Here is an 18,143-nt window from a genome sequence, read left to right as displayed (position 1 = left end):
CTTTTAGATTTTTTAATTGACAAAAAAAAAAAAAAATCCATTCAACAGTTGCGTGAAATGCTGAGTCTTAGGTCTTCTGCAATTCCATTTTAACTCATACCATCGGATTTATTTTATCCTTTAGTTGTCATATGGAATATGTAGTTTCAAGATTCAAATGAATTTAGAACTAAAAAAAAAAAAAAAAAAAATTAAAACTAAGTAAATAATCATTAACAATGAAGAAAATCTTCATGCAAAATGCAATAATATTCTTGATTGTTTCGGATCAAGAAAGAACATCTAAATGTAAATCAATTTCACTTTTGCACAAATGTGATCAATTAATTATTAAATTTCCGAAGCAAATAAATATATTGTATGAAATGTGACCAATTGTTAAATTTCTGAAGCAAATTTATGAAATAGAAGGTTTTTAAATTATGATCAAAAACTATGAAATAATAAACAATTAAAAATAATTTAGGGTATTTCAAATTGGTTTTAATTATAGAATGTCAGTAGTAAAGATGGAATGATACTAAGCTTTCTGGTGTTAACAGGTCCAAGAAAAAAAAAAAGCTTGGTTCTAATAGAATTTGTAATTCTGCTTCTGTCCCACTATATAATTTAGACTATTTTTCAGCAATAAATGAATATAAGTAGATAGATATATACTGATTTACATCATGAGTATTGCAAATTGAATAAAAATAAATGGATATAAACATGAAAAGGCCCCTTTTTTTCTACTTTAGATTGGTAAACTGTCATATCAAGGGAGATACCTTATCTCAGCTTATTAAAAATATTTTTTTCTTTTGACAACTTTAAATATTTTTTTAGGCAATTGTGTATGGTTTTATGACCCTGTAAATCAGATTCAATTACTGGTAACACGAATTTGGTTAAACTGCCCTATAAATCTAGAATAGCCCATAAATGAGAGATCATTTTACATTAAACTTGTATATAAAACTGATCACCCATTCTAAATTCTAAAATAATTGTTTTTTTTCCTTTCCATCAACTCTTCAAAGTGTTCACATATAATTGCCCGAAAAAAAGTAGAATCGTTTATTTTTATAGGTGGTGTGGGGATTCCAAGACGGTCATAATCTACAAATTTACTCAATATTTAATCTAAGAATATTTGTTACATATTTTCCATACAATATTTACCTTCTTCAGATTGTTTTATTTTATTTTTTTTATTGCATTAAAAGAAAAAAAAAAAAGAAAAAAGAAAGGGTATTTTCAATTGGAAAAAATATTTGTTAATCTTTATTTTCATGTATATTATTTTAAATGAAATGGGTTTCAGCATACTAAAATAAGTTAAGATAAGTTATCTTTCTTGATATGACAATTTGTCAGCCTAAAGTAAAAAAGAGGCCCATGAGAAATGATTAGTAAACCCGGTTTACTCTTCTGGAAGAAACCTGAAAACATTCCATCATAAATGTTATGCATTCTATACAAAATAACATTTATAATTTTATTTCAAAAAGAGTTAATATAACACTTGCTCAAGCATGGTTTATTCCTTTTTACTCAAAAAGGTTATATTTAACTTATCTTGGCTGTTATTCTAACGTTTCAGCCGATGTAACTTCCAAGCCTTTTCAGGTGCAGCTTTCCGAACTTGGGAACATTTGTCAGATTTAGGAAGCTATACAGAATTTTGAACAGAATCCTTTACTTAATTCAGAGGTAGATTGTTCTTGTTTTGTCAGCCATGAAGTAATGGATAAAGGTATTGATTAGTAATCATTTTTAAGTGCCAGTCTTCTGGAGGTTGATGGTTCAATCTTTATAACAGGCAATAATATTTAAGAATAAAATAATAATTAAGACTTCTACAGGTCATAGCTGACTGAACAAGAACCATCTACTGCCATGGATTAAATATAGGATTTAGTTCTAAATTTTGTGTAAATTCCCATGTTTGAAAAGATGCACCTGGAAAAGGTTAGGGAGTTACATTGACTGGAACATGAGAATGACAACCAAGATGAAAATAATAGTCTGAATAATCTAAATTCTCAGTCGTAGTAAAAAAATTCCGAAACAAGAAATAGTTTGTTATATTCAACTACATTTTTAGATTTGTGTGTCACATGCCAGAGAGAATCGATTTGATTTTTTTTTTTTTTTTTTACAAGGGGGTCACTACTTATTAAGGCCCAAAAACCACTAGAGGATAAGGGTTAATGAATGTAAGGTGGTAGTGTAGTAATCGTTAATGGTGTAAATTGGGTAGAATTTGGATTATTTAAGGGGATGGCTTAACAAGAACTTGTTTACATTGGACTTGAAGGCTACCATATTGTAATCGGCCGGGAAGCAAGCCATTGAAACAGTGTTCAGCATATAATTCTAAGAAAGAAGCTTTGTTCATGGAATCTGCATTTAGATTTAAGCACAGATAGAGAGTGGGGAAAATTGTTGATGATTATAACTAGTGTTTTTTGTGAAAGTTTGGCAAGGAGGGAACCATAGATTGGAGCTCAGATGAGCCCTTCCATGAAAATAATGATAGAGCAGAGACTGGCTTGCAACGTCTCATCTGTGGGAAAGAGGTTGCAGGGAAGAGGAAAGGTTACAAAGCCGGTTTTGAACTACCAAGGCAAGATTAAGGCACGTCAAGCAACTCCTGCCCAGATATGGCAACAGTACTCCATTTTTGTATTAACATTTCATCTGGCAATCTTTATTAACTTATACTCGTAATCATAACAGCATAACCTTTACTCCTGATCTGAGATGGAACATATATATCAAATTATTTGCCAAAGCTACTGGGAAAATGGTGGGATTGTTCTACCGCTCCAGTAGATATCTCCCTGTTGATGCAATTCTCTACCTATATAAGAGCAAAGTACATCCAAGAATGGAGTACTGTTGCCTCATGTGGGCAAGAGCTGCTAGAAACACTTTATCCTGTCTTGACAGAATTCAAAATAGACTTCATAGCCTAATGGGGGGGGGGGGCTGTCCTTTTCTCTTTCCTGCAACCTTTTTCCTACAGAAGAGACATTGCAAGCCTGTCTCTACTTTATCACTATTTTCATGGAAAGTGCTTGTTTGAGCTGCAATCAATTTAGTCCCCACCTTGCCTGACTTTCACAAAACACTCGTCTAAACGAAACCACTATCAATAATTTCTCCCACTCTTTATCTGTGCCTAAACCTAAACACAGATTCCATGAACAAAGCTTCTTTCTTAGAACTGCATGCCTGTGGAACTCTGTTCAATTTTCTTGATTTCAAACTGACTACAATATGGTCGTCTTCAAGACCAACGTGAATACGTTCTTGATAAGTCGTCCCCTTAAGTAATCCAATTTACCAAATTTCCACTACTAACGATCACTATGATATTTTCCCATTGATGCTCTCATACATTTATTGACCCTTATCCTCGAGTGACATCTGGGCCTTGATAAGTGGTGACTTCTTTATATATATATATATATATATATATATATATATATAAAAAAGAAAGTTAACTATAAATAATCATAATTTAAACAGACTTGAAATGAAAGATTTAATTATTTCAAATCAAATAGCTGCACTGACCCAGTATTGCCCAGGATCCGTTATATTCAAATTTCTTTCTATGTTCTAAACTCACGCATTTTTTGGTTATGTTTAGCATCCAACTCAAAAGTGTACCTGGTTTGGATTTAATAAGTATAATGCTTCTTTATTATTTGAACAAAATTAAAAAAAATCAAAATATTGAATTTCAAGTAAAAAAAAACAATGGTAACCACTTAATTGTCATGTCACAGTAATGATCATATCTAAAAATTATGAAAAACAATAAAGTAGAAAATTAATTATTAATGAAAACAGTTTTCGAAGACAATTAGCAAAAATTGAGTTTTGCTAAATTGGCCTAAGATTGTTAAAGTTTACAGAAAATTACCTTCCTTGTTACAATTCGAACTCTCCGGTTTCTTTCTTTCTTTTTTTTTTTTTTTTTTTAAAGCAAAACTCAATTTTTGCTAATTGCCTTTAAAAATTGTTTTCATCAATAATCAAATTTTTCTACCTTATCATTTTTCGTAAATTGTGGATATGTTCATTACCGTGATGTGATAATTAAATAGATACCTTTGGTTTTACTGGACATTCAATATTTCGATTTTCACTCTAATAACAAAGAAGCACCAAAAACAGAATAAAAAAAAAAGTAAAGAATAATAACTCTTATGAAAAGAATAAGAGTTATTTCCTGTAGGTTATAATTTCTACATAAACCGTTCCATCAGATTCAGTATTTGAAAAAAATAAAATAAATAAATTGTAACAAAGTACATTAGTTTATAGTAAACAAGATCGTACAATAACTGAAAGCTTAATTTGTCAGCTTAAATGCTATTTAGGTCCAACTTATCTATTTAAATAAAGTTGGGTATATATATATATATATATATATATATATATATATATATATTAGGATGGTTATCTTTAACTTTTCAGTTTTAAGATGGCTGCCATCGAAGTAAAATTATCTTAACTAAATTAGTTCTAATCTTATCAGAATTTGGTTCAATTAATAATTTAATGGTCAAACAATGTGGAAACAATTAGATTATATTAGATATATCATTATTTTATTAATTGAACCAAGTTGTTATAAAACTAGAACTAACAACATAATATTGTTTCAATGGCAGAGAATAAAAGTTTGAGATAATCTTTAGAACTTTATAAAATATAAACCTGCACAGGTTATGCAAGCATAAACTTGTCTACAAGTCTTTATAAAACTATTATTTAATATGGAATGTAGCATTTTTTAAAAATAAGTCAAGAGACAAAACAAATAAATTCAATTTTAGAAAATCGATTCAAACAAATACTCTTTCACTATAGCACTTCTTGCATGAAGATGTCTTAAGATTGGTGTAAGACATATCAGAGTAATTCTTATGTGACTTTTTGATTATAACCCTAAGAGAAATTATAAATGAAACAAATTAACACTTCTAAATAAACAAAAAACTAAAGTTAAAGAGAGAAAAAAAGAGAAAAATGAAAATAAAAGTGAAAATATGAAAATGGAAAAAAATAAAAAAAATGAAGTGAAAAAAAAAGTAAAAAATGATGAAAAAACAAATAAAAAACCCAGAAAAGTGAGAAAAAAAAAAAATGAAAAAGCTAAAAAAATGAACCGATTCTTTAATTTTATGCATGTATTTTATGTATAATAGTTAATTATAAAAAGGTAAACATTAAAGAGAATATTGGTCATGATTTTGTAAATTACAGATGTTAATATTATTGCTACTCATGGATTGATTTTCTGCCAAGAAAAAAACGATTACTGTTTTGAGCTAGGTAAACAAAATGCAAAGCACAAAGTTGATAAATAATTCAAACACACAGAGAGTGCTATCATGATAAATTAAAAATTCATGAGTAATGAATAAAGGCATAGAATATACAAATAATCTTATAATCTTATGCTTATAATTATCTGTTTTTCCTTGATGGATTGGTGGAGGGGGAAACACAGAAGTTATACCCCCCCCCAATAATTTGAAAAATAACTAAATCGATCAATATTTCATTTAATATTTATTTGAATAAATACTTTGATGAAAAGAGGAAGCTTTTTTTTTCTTAATAAATTAAAAAAAAAAAAAAAGTTAACTATAATTAACAATTACTTAAAAAAAAAAAAATTTTTTTAAATTATATAATGAAAATAATAAAATAATTTTTATTGAAACTGACTAATTTTTCCTAAGTTCAGACTCAAAATAGCTAAAAATAAATTTTGATCTTTTCATTTCTCTGCTAATTTGGGATGTTTCATAGAGACAGGGTCCTGACACAAAAACAAACAATAAAATAAATAACCCAATCTGTTTATATTATTTGGATTCCTCAGACTATTCTTATCTTGAGTGTCATTTTCACAATGTTTTGATCAATGTAACTTCCGACCTACTTCAGGTGTATCTTGTCGAACTCCAAAATTTCTGAGTTCGACAGAAACATTCCCAAGTTCGACAAGATACACTCGAAGAAGGTCAGAGGTTACATTGACCGAAATGTTCAGAAAAGATGAGAACAGTAGTCCAGTGATTCCAAATAATATGAATAACCAATCCCTATCTCAAAAATTTAGAAACGAATCTGTTTTGAGTACAAAATCAATTTTAAAATATAAAATCAAACATTAAAATCAGCAATAAGGAAAAAAATAAAAAAGATAAATACCAATGAGACGGTTTATAATATTTGTATTAATTCATTAAAAACTGAATTCACAATTATTTTTAAAATCATAAATTTTACTTGTTTGAAATAATAGAAAGAAGAACATTTTGAAAAAAAAAAAAAATAAATAAATAAATTTACTCTCTAAAAGAATTCTATAGACTTTTGTAGCCTTAACATCACAGCTGCTATTGTTGTATATTGCAAAATTTGAGTCAAACAAAATAGCAACACTTGATAAGAGAACTTTCTCCTCCAAAATTGCGATATACAAAATTCATGTGTACAACTCCAGTGAATGAAGTTATACTGAAATCAAATAAGATTCATAAAAAAAAAACTTAAAACAAAGAAACTTATTTTCACTTTTATCTTCACCTTGTTTTCACTTCTCTTTGGCTTATTTCTACATTGTTAATGACCTTTTGTAAATTACATACAATGCCTGAAGCAAACTACATCACTAATTAATTTAATTCTTATTGCAGAGTAATTTAAATTGGTGAAATTAATTTAAATTCTTTTGCATAGAGAGAAAAGACAACTTTTTTTCATTTCTAATTTATTCAATTTTTTTTTCAGAATAATTAAAAATGTTCATTATCTTGGTTTGGTTGTTTTGTGGCTCAAACAGTACCTATCTACATAAAGTAGTAGCGTTCGTGTGTACGTCTGTGTGTACAACTCTCCTACAGCCCACACCACTGGACCGATCATAACCTGGCATGATGATGGTTCCCCCTATCTACGGATGATGCACACCATTTTTCAAGGTCAAAGGTTACGGTCATATTTGGTGCGATTCTTCATAAACGGAGCATACAGCAAAGTCCCGTGCAAAGCGTGGGTATCTTTGCTAGCATTAAATGATTCATTAAAGATGAAATGTTATTTTATCCAAAGTCAGGCAGAGTAAGGTGGGGGGTTAGTGGTAATGTTTTCCAATATGTGCGAGTGTTCGTATTAATCGGACTATGGTCCCTATTGGGAGTGTTATTTGCACAATCGTCGATATAACCTCTAACATAGGTTTCAGGTGTATCTTGTCGAACTCAGCAACAAGAGCATGCTAGCTCTGTGGATTATAAAAAAGGGTCCTGTTTCAAATTCTGTGCAGATTCCCGAGTTGGACAGAAAGATTCCCAAATTCTACAAAATACACCCAAAGAAGATTGGAGGTTACACTGACCAAAACGTAAAAATAACATTCAAGATGAAAACAGTAGTTCAAGAAATACAAATATAAATTATCGCTCCTCATCTAAAAATTTCAGAAACGTGTGTGTGATAATGACAAATCAATGAGAAAAATCTCCAGCAGGATATTTATATCCAAGATAATTTTTCTTTCACTGTTACATAGATTTATTTAGATGTTATAGGCATTTTTTATTTTGAAAGTTCCATTAAACTTCCAAAGTATAATCAACATTCTATAGCATAGTGATACTAACTATTGATTATGACCCAATCATAAGAAAAAAAAAATTGTTCTTATCCAAAATTCCTTCTATATTAAAAACAAAAAATAAAGAAAAATCTGTACGATATACATATTTGTGATACTATTATATTCCAATAATCATGTAGCTTGATCAAGTAGTTTTATTTTTAAATAAAATCAAATTTTATGAGTATGGTCATTTTGAAAAAACAAAAAAAATCTCAAGAAACCAAGGGAGATAACTAAATACTTCACACTAGATTTATGTTGCGATGCCTACAAATTCCCATTAATCGCTTAAAAATGTTTTTCTTTATAAAAATAAAACCACTTTACATGATTTTTGGAACAATATTTTTGTTTTGTAAGTGGTATGTACATTGTATAGATTTTTCTTTATTTTTGCTTTTTAATATAGGAGGAATTATCAACAAAAATCAAGTTTTTTTAAACTTTTGTTTATGCCAAAAAAAAACAAAACAAAAAAAGGCATAAAAAAAGAATGTGACAATTTAATGAAAATATCTCTAATGTTATCAGCCAAACAAAAATTATTAGCAATAAACTACTTGACATGCTTTCACAAAGATGAATTGTACTAAAGATAAAAGAAAATTATATTAGTAGAAAAAAGTTCTTGTTTAGAATTTGACTTGATTAAAAAAACAAAATTACAGAAAAATCTTTATGATGTATGTACCCGTCATAGAGCAAAGATGTCATATTCCAAAAATCACTTAAATTGATCAAGTATTTTTTTAAAGCTAAAATAATTAAAATTTAGCAATTTTTTAGCAATTAAAATTTTTCTAATTATTTTGAATACAGAATCTTTGTAGTCGAATTGGGTTGTAGCTCTTGAATTTTAACACCTGCTAAAACAACATACCACTACCGGCTCCCTTGTGATAAAATTTGATATTCTTAGTTAAAAAAAAAATATTTGATCAATTTAGGTGATTTTTGGAATATGACATCTTCGTTCAATGATGGATATGTACATCATAACGATTTGCGTGCATTTTCTGTATTTAAAAAAAAAAAAAAAGATTATGTCGAATTCCAAACAAAAAATTATGTCGAATTCCAAACAAAAAAAAAAAAAACTTAACACAGTTGACAATGGAATAAAATAATTAAAAAAAAAAAAATAAAAATAAAAAATAAAACATTAAAATCTGAAATTAAATACTCCTTTAAAATACCAATGCTCAACATACGCACATTAACAGAAAAAAAAATCACCACCATGAAATGCAGGATTTGAAGTGTGCTATAAACTTCAAGATATTAACAGAAATGCTGACAAATAATATATCAGTCCATCGATGCAGCAAAATAATAATTATAAAAATTCTGTGCATCATCAGCTTCCCCCGGATTCTAAATGATCGGCACTTTTAAATAATAATCCTAATCATACAAAGCACCAGACTAAGCTATAGCAGTCAATATAGCGGTAACTCCTGTCCTTTCTTTATGGATAATATTTGCTATCTACATAGATGCCAGTTTCGAGTCTTACAAAAATTAAAAGGTCTGAACACCAAATTAGCATTTTAACTTGCTGCTTGCTTTTCGAATACAACGTTGGGATGCCAGGATTCAAAGCAAGAGGATGACAAGGAAAGACAGGAATTCGTACGCAAAGGAACCTGAAGATGCAAGAGGCATTCAGGGTATCCATTATGGGATCTCCAAGAGCATAAGCAGAAAAACAGGGAAGGGGAAGAATATGCGAGAAATTGCACATAAGAATCAATCATATGTGTAAATCATAATATCAGTTTTTTTCACGTTTCTTTTTTGGTGCTTGTTTAGAATTCCTCTTATACAAAAAAAAAAATCTGTATGGTGTACATATCTGGGATGGAAAGGAAATATCATGTTCCAAAAATTACGTTTAATTAATCAAGTAATTTTATTTTTTATAGAAAATAATTTTTAAGCAAAGTTTAGCTTTTCCAATGTTCCCAAGTTAAGAATGGCGCTCTATAATCTCACGTTTGAATCATTTAGAGTTACTTCCCTTGTTTTAAAGATGGCATTGTGATATCATCACTGGCAGAAATTTTTTTTTTTTTTTTTGTTTAAAAAAGGGTATATTTGTTGATGATACACCACTCTATAACATGCACGTTTTCAAGATGGTGTTGTGATATCGTCACTGTTTGACAACAAAATTTGATTTTCTTATTTAAAAATAAAACTACTTGATCAATTTAAATGAAATTGTGTGTATATTTTCTTTCCATGAGTGCATACATCATACACTTGTTTTATTTTTGTTTTTTAATATAGGGGGAATTCTGAACAAGCACTCAGTTTTCAAATTTTTTTATTTAAAAAATATTAAATATAAAATAAAGCAAAAAGAAAAAAAATGGCACCCTAAAATAAAGTAGAAAATACACATTTTGTGTAGGCTTATTTTTTTTTTTTTAAAGCAGAAAGTAAATCATTCTGATGCTTAAAAGCATTTTATATCAATTTATAAAATTAGATTATATAAGTTATAATTTATAAAATTAGATTATAGTTGATGTTAGCTTACAAAATGATGCAGACATTTTTTCACAGCTGTTTTTTGTAGCGTTGACAAATCAAAGTTATCCTCATGTGAAATTAAACCAGGCAAGTAATTTTTGTACATTTCTTTGATATGCTTTCGTTAGGAGTCTTTAGAAAGTGGCCATATTGCCGTCTACAGTTAACTTGATAAAATCCTTTCTAAACAACTTTAAAAAAAACAAAAAACTCACATAACCCTACAACTAGCCCTATGCCTTGATGGTAATCCCCTCCCCTCTCAACAAAATTAGCTTATATATGTGTTGGTATCTTTTTGGGGGAGGTGAAAAGGACCCTTACCACCTGAACTTAAGGTTAGTGGTATTATTAAAGGAGTTATTTTTTTAGTGACTGAATAATGCTAATCTTAAATGATTAGAGCTATTTGAAAAAAAAAAAAGTCAGAAAAATTAAAATTCTTCTAGAACACTCCGTAAACCAGAAAATCGAACCATAAGCAGTTCAATTTCAAGATGATAATTGACTTGTCACTGCTACGAAAAACAGACCAAACAAGTCATGTAAAAATGGGCACCTTAATTGGAAATTAGCATCTTCAATATACTCAAAATTTACCCTAAAAATAGGTTTAACATTTTTTAAAAAACATCACAAAACATAAACAATCCAAGTGAATTCACACAATTTCATGTAGAAGGTACGTTATAAGCGCACAAAATGAGCATATTCAAACAGTCAAATCAATTGGGACAATTTTAAACTTGCGATAATTCTTGGATTTGTTAGGATAAAGGAACAATCACTCAATTGTGCCAAAAAACACTTCAAAATTAAGAAAAGCAAGGAGTAAGGATGAAATTCCTGAAATCAAAAGATGATACACACATCAATATAAAGAAGGGAATAAGAAACACTGCTAATTTAATGTTAAAAAGATGAATGAATAATAAATGAAAAATACTCACATCTTTCCTTTGGGTCCATGATTTAAGGTGCTGGGAAAGGGCCTTACTACCAGTAATAATGTAGTCAGATGGTCTCTTTTCATCTTCTTCACATTCTTAAAAACAAAACATTTTTTTTTGTGCTTTAGTTACATATACAATCTTTACTATTGTTCTGTCTAACATAGTATAAATTCCTATCATTTATCTCCCTTAGCCAACATTTATTTCTTAGAGGATTCCTTCAAGTTCTTGTCTCTTAATGTAAGGTAACTGTTTGCGACCACATGGCTCTGTTTTCTATCCATCTAAATATTCTGACATTTCAATAAGAAATATTACTTGTCTCTAAGAATAGAATTAAATTGTATTATTATTTTTTTTTTTTTTATTAAGCATACTTTGTTTAACTGTTCCAAACACGCAAAAAGTTTTATTATTAAGCTTACGGCTCTCGTTAGGTTTTCGTAAATTCATCTCTGCTACATTTTTTTTTCCATATTTATGTACTTTTTTTTCTTCATATATGCTTTTTTTTCTTCATATATGCTTTTTTTTCTTCATATGTGCTTTTTTTTCTTCATATGTGCTTTTTTTTCTTCATATATGCTTTTTTTTCTCCATATGTGCTTTTTTTTCTTCATATATGCTTTTTTTTCTTCATATGTGCTTTTTTTTCTTCATATATATGCTTTTTTTTCTTCATATATATGCTTTTTTTTCTTCATATGTGCTTTTTTTTCTCCATATATGCTTTTTTTTCTTCATATATGCTTTTTTTTCTCCATTTTATGTGCTTTTTTTCTTCATATTATGTGCTTTTTTTCTTCATATATGCTTTTTTTTCTCCATATTATGTGCTTTTTTTCTCCATATATGCTTTTTTTTCTTCATATATGCTTTTTTTTCTCCATATTATGTGCTTTTTTTCTTCATATTATGTGCTTTTTTTCTTCATATTATGTGCTTTTTTTTCTTCATATATGCTTTTTTTTCTCCATATTATGTGCTTTTTTTTCTTCATATATGCTTTTTTTTCTTCATATTATGTGCTTTTTTCTTCATATTATGTGCTTTTTTTCTCCATATTATGTGCTTTTTTTTCTTCATATATGCTTTTTTTTCTTCATATATGCTTTTTTTTCTCCATATTATGTGCTTTTTTTTCTCCATATTATGTGCTTTTTTTTCTTCATATATGCTTTTTTTCTCCATATTATGTGCTTTTTTTTCTCCATATGTGCTTTTTTTTCTTCATATATGCTTTTTTTCTTCATATATGCTTTTTTTCTCCATATTATGTGCTTTTTTTCCTTCATATTTGTGCTTTTTTTCCTTCATATTTATGTGCTTTTTCCTTCATATTTATGTGCTTTTTTTCTTCATATTTATGTGCTTTTTTTTCTTCATATTTGTGCTTTTTTTTCTTCATATTTATGTGCTTTTTTCCTTCATATTTATGTGCTGTTTTTCTTCATATTTATGTGCTTTTTTGGTCCTTTTTTTCAGTTTTTACCTTTTTGATGATCAATAAACAATACAACTCAAGAGTTTTGATTGTTTAAAACGAGTTTAACTGATTGTCCGAGGCTTGCACACGTTTCTACAAAATGTGTATCAACCCCCCACCCTCACCCCAGACAGTACACCTGAAATGGTGACTTAGCTTGTATGTGCATACTCAGCAGATGCAAAAAAAAAGTCTTTAAAAAGAGACACAAAATTTCATAGATACCCCTGACACGAAAACTGTCTTACTAATCAGTTAACATTTCTATTATAACAGAAGAACTGCTGACAATTTAATACTAGCCAGAACTAAACAGTCCAAGACAACCAGAATTTTTGAGCAGGTAAAATAACTTTTTTGATAACATCTTTTCATTTGTATCCAAGAAGTTTTGTACAGGTTGTCATAAAAAGATGCTTTATGCTGATGATTTAGCGCTTGCTTGTGAAATGATGGAAGGTATACACGTTAAAATGAAGACTTAGGGTGGGGAATGCTATGGAAAATAATGGCCTGATGATTAAGGTCATTAAGTGGTCATAGTGTTGGAAAGACATTAGAAAGTTCCTCTGCTCAATTTGTGGAAAGGTATTTGAGACTAACTCCATTTTTTTTGTGGTATAAGCATTAGGTACACAAAAGTAGGTGCTTCTTGAGATAGAGTCGGCAGATCGATTTTTTAATATATCGTTATAAGCAAAAACAATATTGCATACTTGTCATGTCGAAAATAGTAATAATTACAAGAAACCTTCTCTGCCACCAATAGCAATGGCCAGTGACTATCTGAGAGTACATCTTTCAAACTGCTTGGCCTAACGTTCACAGGAAACATGAGTTGGAACAATTACATTGAAAGCGTTGTCAGGGCCGCTGCGAAGAAGGTAGGCTCTCTCTACCATGCTAGAAAACTACTAACACCCAAAAGTATCCTGTACCTCTATAAGGCCACTATTCGCCCATGTATGGAGTATTGCTATCACATTTGGGTTGGTGCATCTGCTACTAGTGTCTCGCTCCTAGACAAGGTTCAAAAGAGAGTCGCAAATCTGATAGGCCCTGAACTGACATCTAAGCTTCAGCCTCTGTCCCATCGACATAATGTTGCATCCCTCTGCCTGTTCTACAAGTATTTTAATGGTGAATGCTCTGGTGAACTGCAGACACTTGTGCCCCCACGACGCAGACACCCTCGACAAACCCGACAGGCAGCTAAATCCCACCCCCACACAGTAGAGATCCCTAGATATAAAAGATCTTTCTACTCCAGTAGTTTCTTCCCCAGAACCGCTAAACTCTGGAATTCCATTCCAGGCCACTGTTTCCCCAACTGTACTGACATGCAGAAGTTCAAGTGTAATGTGAACAGACATCTTGCTGCCCAAATCCCAACATAGTACCCCAGTAGCTGTTGCCCCTGATAGTAGCCCCCTACACCAAAGTGGCAATGTGCCTTGTTTGGAGTGAAAATGTAATAAAAAAATTTTTTTTTTAAATATATCCAAAAATTCATTGAGTAGAGCAACTGCTATTGTGTTTTTAGTAAAAAAAACAAAAAGTATTGTTACGGACCAAAAATATTAGACACCATTAACATGTAATCTAAAATATGCATTCCGAGTTATGTCCTGTGTGTGAACTCTTCATCGTCTACTTTATAGAATCTAATAAAAATGCAATTTTACCAAATTTTCCGTAAAGATTACTTTTAACTATAAATAACTTTCTACTTTATGAATTTTTGTAAATATTACTATTTTCGACATGACAACTAAGTATGTACTATTGTTTTTGTTTGAAACAACATATTAAAAAAAAAAAAAAAAAAAAATCAATCTGTCAACTATCTCACAAAGTACTCATAAGTGCAGTGAAATTATAGGTAGGTTGAAAGATGATAATTAGTTTGTGTGTAAGACAATTAAGATTAACAAGAACTTGGATGTGGATGAAGTGTATATTTGGGATGATGAGTATTGAGGCTGTTTAGATGTTTTGTTACTAGGAAGAAACTTGTGCTAATGTGATTGCAAGAGTGGATGGAGCAACTTCAGGAAACTTCTGACATTATTAAACAACAGAATGTTACCATTGTTGACTATGAGAAATATTTATCAGACATGTGTGCGTAGTGGGATCATGTATGAAAGTGAAACCTGGCCAGTGAGAGTTGAGGACATGTGTTGCATGGAGTCAAATGATATGATTGATGTGTAATGCAGGTCAAACACAAGTTTCACATCACAGAAAAATGAGTACAGGGAGGTGCATGCAAAACAGGAGATTTTGCTGGTTTGATAACTTGCCTCAAAGAGTCTCCCTTTGGTTGTCTTGGTTTGCAGTGTATGAAGAGGTTGCTACTCATTTGATCTTTTGGACAAACATTTTCACTCATAAATTTATGTAGAGTTAATATAATATAGAGATTTTGTCCATCAGTTAAAATTTAAAAATAAATAAATAAATAAAAAATAATAATAAATACATTACAGAATTCGTCTCATTTCAAAATATCAGATTTTAATTACTCTTAGAAATGAAGAATTTGCATTAATAGTAAATCAAATTCCCAATAAATAAAGTGGATGCCATGACCGGAAATCTCGAGATCTTCACTTTCTGGTCCTATTTGGACTTTCTTATAGAGCTTAAAACATTACTTTAAAAAAATAATTATAGAATTGGCATGACATCAAAGATTTATGAATTACATCAGGTTTTCAAAACAAATTCAAACATAAGTGATAATAAAAGACATATATGAATGAGTAAACATTAATAATATTGTTGGAAATTATTTTAATAGACCAAAATTATTTATTTTGTTTTAACTACATGTCATTCTCTTACAATTATATAATCCACAAGCGACTATGGAATGCTTGTAAATTTGATATTCCTATGAAAATTCGGCTGTTTTAGGAAGCCGGTTCAACACATCTAGGGTGAATGCCACTTTGTTTTTTGGGTTTTAATTATATAATCCTTCCAGCTTAGCAAAAATATGCAACAAAAGAGAGCATATATTTGCTAATAAGTATAAAAAAAAAACAAAAGGTATTAATCTTAACTTACCTTTTAAAATATCAAGCACATATTTTGCAGCATACCAGCAAATTGTCTCAAAACTGGGAAAGAGATATTTTTCTGGTGTCTTAACATGCCTTTCAATTTCATAGACTCTGCAATAGATAGACAGTATCATCAAAGAAAATAATATTAACTTTTTTTTTTTATTATTCTAGGGAACATAAAAAGGAATTTTTATTTAAGATTAAATTTAAAAACAAACACTATGGACACAGAATTGAATGAACAGATCAGTATAATATATTATTAACAAGTTTTCAAAATGAGATGTAACTACTTAGTGTTGCCCTGTAGGCAATAAAAATCATTCTAGTTTTTAATTTTTATTTGTTCACAAATTAGCTTATATAAAAAAAGAAATAAAATTTTAGTTATAAAGGACAACTCTTTACATTCTTTAATTAAAATGAGTTTAGAAAAGATATCCTTTGCCAATTGAAAATTTTACCCAATAGTAAAATGTCAATAGTGGCATGAATTATTGGTCTGACCATTATGGCAAGATATAATACAAATAGATTATAATAGTTTTTAATTTTTTACTTGTTTGTACACTTTTTAAACATATACAGAAAAAGAAATAAAATTTTAGTTGTAAGTTTAACAACCTTTTTATAATGTTCAATATCAATTATTTATTTCCCTTATTGATTTTGATTGTTCAATCATAATTGACAACAAAATTTCCATATTACAAGTTGTCTGGGTAGGACTATATAATTTAAAAAATAAACTATAGCAAAGTATGTTATTATTACAACAGAAAAATGCGAGCATGAAAAGTAATCTGGTTAAGCTTAAACATGGAAAAAAAGGACAAGATATTCTAGTAAAAAATATAAATTTATAACTTAAAATATTGCAACGTTAAGAATTGATTATATAATGTTAAATTTAATTTTAAAAAAATATTCTTAATGCTGCAATATTTTAAGTTATAAATTTATTATATTTTTTACTAGAATATCTTGTCCTTTTCTTTTCCATGTTTAAGCATAACCATATTACTTTTCATGTTCACATTTTTCTATTGTAATCCATGATTTTTTCCAGGCTTCCAGTAAATTCATTTGTTCTTTGTTTAATTCAAGTCTTATTTTTTTGCCCCCATAAACGTAACAAACACATATGTAAAACAATTTACGGCACTCGTCTGCTTTCATTCCCTGTTTCACTTGTTATTTCTCTTTTCACGAGAACAGTGAATTAGTAGCAACACTTGTCGCCGAAGCGACGTGGTTGCTATGGAAACCAGTCATAAAAAACGTTGCTCACCTCCTTACGAATTTTTATGATTTTGAACACTAGTACATTCATCATAACTTGTTTTACTGAATGAAAATTGATTTTTTTTTTCACAATATAGCTGAGAAGGTGATATATAAACTAATAATTGTTTGAAATTTGGCCGAAAAATGAGTGAGCGGTGAAACTTTAAAGCAGTTCTGAATGACTAAAACTGCCACTTAACCATATATTCAAACACGGTAGTGTTTGAATGATAGTGCTAATAACATGATACAACAATAACAAATGAAAACTGTCTACTCAGAATTGGAGTTTGACATGTATTCTTTAATGCTATTTGGATACAACTTTTTAAATCTTACAATTTTATATGTTATATCTTAAATTATAGCAAATATCCCAAATGGGCACTCTCAAAATGAATCACAATTATGAAATCCCTTAAAGTTCAACTAGTGAGATTCCTTGGCCCTTTGGATAGGAGTAGAGTGTAATATCTGTTCTGACAATACACTGCATCTTTTCTGTCTTCATGAAGAAGACGTCTTTCTAGACTGAAGGAATTTCTATTTTTGTTACAATCTAGAGTACCCTTTTTTTTGGGGGGGGGAGTTGGATTTTCTTCACATTAAAAATTCACCAAGTTTAATTTTGCCCTTGTAGAGAGGTAAGTAAATAGAACCTAGTAAGATCTCCTTTGATTTCAATTGTGATAGAATTAGAATAAAAACAAAATGTAATCTTTATCTACTCATGCCGATACAATTAGTAATCAAATTTTTACAGAACATTCTGGATGATATACTTTAACATTTTTTTTTTGCCCTCAAAACCAAATTGTTTCTGATTGTCTATAATATGATGAAAGTAAGATTACTTCCTGCTGAGTTCACTTGGAAATTCTTTATCTCTATTGTGCAAATAAAAAAACTTACATTTCAAATAAAATAAAAACTTTTTTTACTTTTCTTATTAAAAGTGCAAATAAGGACTAATTTTGTTATTTTTATCTTTTTATAATTTTGTTAATTTTTATTGTATAGTTTTTAATAATATTTTTTTTCTTATATTTTATTTCAAAATATCGCTTCACAATAGAAGTACTCAAGAACAATAAAAGTGAAGGAACTGATTTGCCTTGTCACCACTTCCG

At 29.3% G+C, this 18,143-nt stretch overlaps 1 protein-coding gene across 2 annotated transcripts in view; it reads right to left on the bottom strand.

The window, feature by feature from the left end:
- The window catches only part of LOC145243417 (uncharacterized), a 136,680-nt gene that overhangs the window by 63,659 nt on the left and 54,878 nt on the right, over window positions 1–18,143 (bottom strand). For both annotated transcript variants that reach the window (XM_080106279.1, XM_080106280.1), the window contains exons 9-10: window positions 15,728–15,834; window positions 11,164–11,258 (exon numbers count right to left, since the gene is read on the bottom strand). In XM_080106279.1, the coding sequence (XP_079962405.1) occupies window positions 11,164–11,258; window positions 15,728–15,834 (202 nt within the window). The remainder of the gene's footprint in view (window positions 1–11,163; window positions 11,259–15,727; window positions 15,835–18,143) is intronic.

Source organism: Euprymna scolopes, chromosome 22 (genome assembly GCF_053919585.1).
Source record: "Euprymna scolopes isolate OS-2025 chromosome 22, ASM5391958v1, whole genome shotgun sequence".
NCBI lineage: Eukaryota > Metazoa > Mollusca > Cephalopoda > Sepiida > Sepiolidae > Euprymna > Euprymna scolopes.
The sequence above is the reverse complement of the archived record's forward strand: the minus strand, read 5'-3'. Positions and strand labels throughout refer to the sequence as shown.